The 6,240-nt window shown below is 44.7% G+C and overlaps 2 protein-coding genes across 2 annotated transcripts in view; one reads left to right on the forward strand and one right to left on the reverse strand.

Annotated features, from left to right (window-relative positions):
* Positions 1–1,283, forward strand: part of dnd1 (DND microRNA-mediated repression inhibitor 1) — a 40,245-nt gene extending 38,962 nt beyond the window's left edge. The window contains 1 exon segment of the mRNA XM_008419982.2: positions 533–1,283. Coding sequence (XP_008418204.1) covers positions 533–1,089 — 557 coding nt within the window. The 3' untranslated portion in view covers positions 1,090–1,283.
* A 1,529-nt stretch (positions 1,284–2,812) lies between these two features.
* hars (histidyl-tRNA synthetase) overlaps positions 2,813–6,240 on the reverse strand; it is a 10,479-nt gene continuing 7,051 nt past the window's right edge. Inside the window, exons 8-13 of the mRNA XM_008419983.2 lie at positions 6,120–6,213; positions 5,588–5,715; positions 5,221–5,496; positions 5,024–5,140; positions 3,380–3,526; positions 2,813–3,294 (exon numbers count right to left, since the gene is read on the reverse strand). Coding sequence (XP_008418205.1) covers positions 3,235–3,294; positions 3,380–3,526; positions 5,024–5,140; positions 5,221–5,496; positions 5,588–5,715; positions 6,120–6,213 — 822 coding nt within the window. The 3' untranslated portion in view covers positions 2,813–3,234. The remainder of the gene's footprint in view (positions 3,295–3,379; positions 3,527–5,023; positions 5,141–5,220; positions 5,497–5,587; positions 5,716–6,119; positions 6,214–6,240) is intronic.

The following is a 6,240-nucleotide window of genomic DNA, read 5'->3' on the forward strand; positions in this document are numbered from 1 at the left end:
GATTGTCTGATTTTTACCCGATCACTAACGTGTGGTCATGTGAGGCGCTGTAAATTTCCTGTTTACAGCACAGGAATCACCTGTGCTGTAAACAATGATCCCTCACTGTGAAGAGTGAAGTGTTGAGCTGAATGTCATCTTTGCCAACAATGAATTGCTTCAAACATCCCTCTTGTTCCAAATTTAATAGCTGTATATTTGCAAGCATGTCCAATACAAACTGAACATCGTCCTTCACGTCATCTGCTGCCTTTGCTAAAACCAMAGAAAGAGCACGATTCGAAACCAGGCAGAAAATTAACCTCATCGTTCACAATTTCTTTTGGCTTTTCTAGCAGTTCTCCCCTGAAACAATGAATCATTTTCCTTCCATGTCAGTCTTGTTTTCCTTTGTGTCATAAAAATCCCAATAATACACAATACATTGTAGTTTAAGATGGGTATAAATACTTTGTAGGGAGGCGTTTGTGGTTTTTCTATGTGTGACAAGAGCTGTAGTAAAGTCCGATAAACACCTCTACTGTGTGTCTAGAATTCAAGAAGCGATTTTCATTGGAGATTTCCATCAAGTGGGAGCCAGGAGAGAACCCGAGCCCCAGCCAGACATGTTCTCCTCCARCCCAAAAGATTCTGCTGCAGCCATGCTTCGTGCCCTGCAGCCAGGCCGTCTCTCACCCTTCAGCCCCGCCACAGCTCCGGCCTGCTGCTCCGCCCGTCTCTCCAGGGTTCTGCAGGGCGGTGGGGGAACCAGTCTCCCCCCTGCACCCACACGCGTGTTACCCCCTCCCAGCCTCACACCACCCCCAGCAACACATGGTCTGTGCGCCGTCCCCAGTAATGCTCCTCCATAAGGTTTGCGAGGCCAACGGGTTTGGCCAGCCGTTCTATGAGCTACACTACAGTTTGGCCAGACCAGATGGTTTCGTTAAATTTACCTACAAGGTTCTGATCCCCGGCATCGGCAGCGCCTTCAGGGGGAAGGTCATGGTCCTGCCAGGACCCAGTGTCAGAGTCATGCTGGAGGAGGCTCAGCGGGCCATCGCCCAGCAGCTGCTGCAGAGGATGTTCCACAACCAGCAGGCGGCCTGAACACGCCACTGGCTTCCAGCTGCAACGTTCCTGTTTCACATCTATGTTTTACTGACAACAAAAAAGATTTCATTCTGCGTCATTTCTTCTTTTCTGCATGTTTTTAATAGTGTTAGTTAACTTGTATGTCCAGTTTGAGTTTAAAAAGTTTGTTTGCATGTTTTTTTTATAATGTTTTATTCTTGCTGTGTTCTGAGTTGCTCATTTTAATAAAAATGAGATTTGCTTAAAAAAAAGGGTGGTGTTTTAAAATGTGCAATGAAGAATTAGGTCCTATGTTTTGTTTTTTACTTAGGAGTAGGGTTTCAAATTCTCATTTCATGTCGCATGAAGATCATGAAGGTCTTCAAGTGGTCGGTAGTARCAGAATGTATTGATAAATCTTAAAATATTAAATCTATTTTTGCATTGAATGAGGCCTTCTAAAAATTAACAACCTTTCACATGTAAGTAGTTTGGCACTGTACACAACTCATTTGATTTGACTGATAAAATGTTCAAGGACACAACTGTTATCTTGAAGGTTAAAGGTCGTCTAACCTGACCTGAAAGACCAGGTCTGGCCTGCAGGCTTTGAGTTCAACGTTTTCCAGACCCTTCATGATAAGTTTCTTCCATTACACCCGGTGTAATGGCCTCTCCACAGCTGGAAGTTCTGTAGAGCTTATATCCTGCAGCTTTACGATGCATCACCTAAACCCCCTCATCAACATTCGTCCAGCTCAGAGTCCTGGTGAGGAGGTGTTCATTAGATCCAGGTGTGTTGGATGATGGATGTATTGAGAAGCTGCAGGGCTGGGCATCCCAGCCCTGCRTTTCAAATGAAACGTAAAGCTGGGGTCAGAATGTCAAATCGATCTTTATACAACTGCTCTAAGGTTATACTGAAGGAATCCTGACAAAAAAGTTGCTTAGTTGGTAGTTTTGTGGTTTTTAARTCCAGTTGATCAGGAAAGTGGTCTTGGYGAGTAGGTTACTGGTTGCCTGAATATTTTGTAGGGAGCCAGAATGTACATCCTCTTTAGTTTGTACTAGTTGTGTGCTAACAGCATGGTCCTTATGTGTATTGGTTCTATGAGTTTAACATGAGGTTCAAGACAGGTTGAGATTTGAAACATTCAGATGAATCACAGAATAACTAGACATGTAAAGACTCAACCGATGATCAGCCCTGGACTGACCCAACGAGGGCTGAGCACTGGAACAAGTAGGGACATGAGACCAAGAAGACCAACAAAGACCCAGTGATGAAGCTACAATCTACAATTCTAATTGACTGTTCTTAGACWCCAACCACTGAAGTCAGACCTCAAACTGAAGCATGGTGGTATGCAGTGGGCACGTTTATCATATACCAGAGATCATGGTTAAAATCCATCAAAACAATGGAAGAGGTCATGTTGCTTTAAGCTGCAGAGGAAATGATGCCAAAACCCCCCAAAAAATTAAGAGCAGACTGGAGTGACCCRCCTCCCTGGACTTTAAATGTAAATGAAGTATGAATTTTTCTTCATCAAAATTAAGTTTCCTCCATTCTTTATATTTTTCATGATTATATTTGAAATATGTTTTCAGTGGACTTATAATGGAAGTATAAAATAGGGTTTACCAGTCACAGCCACGAGGTTGTGCCCAGATGTGGCCTGAACACCTGCTGAACAGAATGACACCACCCTGCCCTCTAATGGACAAGTACAGTAACTCATTGGCAGATTTCAGTTAGAACGCTTCCATGTTTTTAATAGAGATTTGAAGCATGCAGACAACAGAATGAAATCATGTTTATTCAAAGCAAAGCAGTTCTGATGGAAATGTGTCTTCTTCTAACATGAATGGAGGTAAACTCCTGGTTGCTAGGCAGAGTTCCTCCTGAAGAAACAGCTTCAGACCACAGTGGTGCTTTCACTATGACGTGTTCACCAGAGCACACAGCTGGACAATAGACACGTAGAATGAGTAAATGTCTGGATACAAGCTGAAGTCAGAGTATGTAATATGAGCTCCATGGCAACCTGAGGTCCCCTCAGCAGGTCAGTCATGTTGTCCAGGCAATTAAGCAGTGTGTGTGTCKGCTGCCCACATTAACCAGGCCTGCTCAAACATCCATCAGGATCTGTGGAGATTCTGTACACAGCAGAGTGCCGGCTAGGCCTCAGAGGTTCTCCTCTTGATCTCTGTGATGAGGTCAGAGCGGGGCACGTCCACCTGGAGGCAGACCCAGGAACAGCAGCTGGTAAATCACAGAAAGGGCTATTTAGCTGTAGCCAGAGGCTGTACTGACGGTAGSTACCTCCTCTCTGCTGGCCACCACACGCAGCTTCACCACGCCATCCTTCAGCTCCTGCTCTCCCAGTATGGCCACCAGAGGGATCCCCGTCTCCTCACACAGCTGCAGCTGACTCAGCAGTTTGGGGTTCTTCTTGTACATCACCTCAGCCTACACCCACACATACACACCATGAGCTTCCTGTCAGGAAAACTCATGAGGCTGCTAGGAGATGTTAAACAGCTCAAAGTGTCAGCCAACCTCCATTTTCACCAACTCAAATTTAAGACCTTAAGACCATAAAGAATGGAATATAAGACTTGTGTCACGTGAAAAATGTGCAAAAGAAAACATTTTATTATTCATAAGAATAGAAAGCTRTTGAGGAAGAAATTGTACTTTTTGTGAGATTAACTATAGATCTTGTGGCATTCTTGTGTTAGTTGAAGACTAATTATTGACATTCCTTTTAATATTTTGCCCTATTTGTCAACGCAGCTGCATCTGTGGATCTGTTTGGTTCCAGGTTCCACTCCTTTTCTCCTCCACTGTAATTCTTCATTATTAATCATAAAGAGAACTTAAACATTGTCAAAACTAAATCCTKTCATATCCWGTATTAATGTAACTAATAATTATATTATGCTTTACAGAACTACAAGAATGATTCATGAGTGAGTGACAGATGAACAGATGCACATTGTGCAGAGACTCAAACTTCTGCCTGACAGAAATGTCCATGAGAAAAATAACTAGATAGATTATAGAAGATTAAATAATTCTGCCACAACAAAATTTAAGATTTGTGATGAACATGTTTAGAGGCCAATGGGAAGACATTTTAAGATCTTCAAATTGGATGTGCAGACACCCTGCACTACTTGGTTTTGGTCTGGCACATAAAATCAAATGATACTCTCTCACACACACACCTTAATGCCAGCATTCCAGAGCTCAGTGACCAGTCCGAGTCTCTCCTCCAGCAGGTTTTTCTGAGCCGACGCCACCAGGACCTGGACCTCTGTGGTCCGGACCTTCTCTGCTGCCGCCTGAACATTAGCAGCAGAGTTAGTGTGAGCATGAGCGGTCATCAGCAGCACATTCCAGCCCACCCAGNTTGAGGAAGAAATTGTACTTTTTGTGAGATTAACTATAGATCTTGTGGCATTCTTGTGTTAGTTGAAGACTAATTATTGACATTCCTTTTAATATTTTGCCCTATTTGTCAACGCAGCTGCATCTGTGGATCTGTTTGGTTCCAGGTTCCACTCCTTTTCTCCTCCACTGTAATTCTTCATTATTAATCATAAAGAGAACTTAAACATTGTCAAAACTAAATCCTKTCATATCCWGTATTAATGTAACTAATAATTATATTATGCTTTACAGAACTACAAGAATGATTCATGAGTGAGTGACAGATGAACAGATGCACATTGTGCAGAGACTCAAACTTCTGCCTGACAGAAATGTCCATGAGAAAAATAACTAGATAGATTATAGAAGATTAAATAATTCTGCCACAACAAAATTTAAGATTTGTGATGAACATGTTTAGAGGCCAATGGGAAGACATTTTAAGATCTTCAAATTGGATGTGCAGACACCCTGCACTACTTGGTTTTGGTCTGGCACATAAAATCAAATGATACTCTCTCACACACACACCTTAATGCCAGCATTCCAGAGCTCAGTGACCAGTCCGAGTCTCTCCTCCAGCAGGTTTTTCTGAGCCGACGCCACCAGGACCTGGACCTCTGTGGTCCGGACCTTCTCTGCTGCCGCCTGAACATTAGCAGCAGAGTTAGTGTGAGCATGAGCGGTCATCAGCAGCACATTCCAGCCCACCCAGYTGCAGGCGTCACCTCAGCCCTCTGCTCCATGATGGAGAAGATCCTCTCAATGCCGATGCTGACCCCAACACACGGCACCTTCCTGTTCTTGGGGTCAAACATGCCCACCAGGCCATCATAGCGCCCCCCTCCAGCCACGCTCCCCACGCTGACGCTTTCCTCAGACCCGTTTTGGGCATCATTGGACGCCGGGGCCACTGGAGCCACCCCAGCCTGAGTCAGCACCGCCTCATAAATCACTCCTGTGTAATAATCCAGCCCACGGGCCAGGCTGAGGTCAAACACGACCTGAGGAACGACAAAGAAAATAAAAATGAATAATGTAGCCACAGAGACAGGATGCTGAGAGACAGAAGCAGAGCATTYTGGGATGCCTGACCTTGTCTGTGACCTGGAAGAGCTGCAGGTAGCTGAACAGAAGCTTAATGTCAGACAGGCCAGCGCAGGCCTGCTTACTCTGAGACATCCTGGGGTCCTGCAGGAGGCGCTCTGCCAGGTCCATTCCCCCTGAAACACACAAAAACTCACTCAGGAACTGCAGGAACTCACTCAGGTAGAGTTCCTGCAAGACGGCGACAGGCCCCCAAGCCCCCAGGCCCCCAGGCCCTCAGGCCCCCAGGCTCCAGCCCTCAGTGTTTTTTCCTCATCAGGTACATTGTTCTTCCATGTCAGACAGGTTGGAGCCATGACCATTGAAGATGTGTTTTGTACTTGAAACTCTTCTCTTGTTAACATTAGCAAAACATTCTTGCATCTTTGGGACAAACACTGTCACTAATGAGTCTCTGTAATTTCTACTATTGAATATAGATTTTATGACCATTACATAATGACGTATTGCTACAAAAAAACAGGGCTTGCCTCCTAAAGGTGTAGGGACTGCCACCTGCTGGACGTGTTAGCTGACTCACCAWGCAGGCTGACGTATTCCCCAATCTGGTCTGCAGCCTCCTCAGATAATCCCTTCTCATCCACCATCTCCTTCCTCACTTCCTGCCAGGGCAACTGCAGGAGAAATACACATGCATCAGC

This window comes from Poecilia reticulata, linkage group LG10, assembly GCF_000633615.1.
Source record: "Poecilia reticulata strain Guanapo linkage group LG10, Guppy_female_1.0+MT, whole genome shotgun sequence".
In the NCBI taxonomy this organism is placed as follows: Eukaryota; Metazoa; Chordata; class Actinopteri; order Cyprinodontiformes; family Poeciliidae; genus Poecilia; species Poecilia reticulata.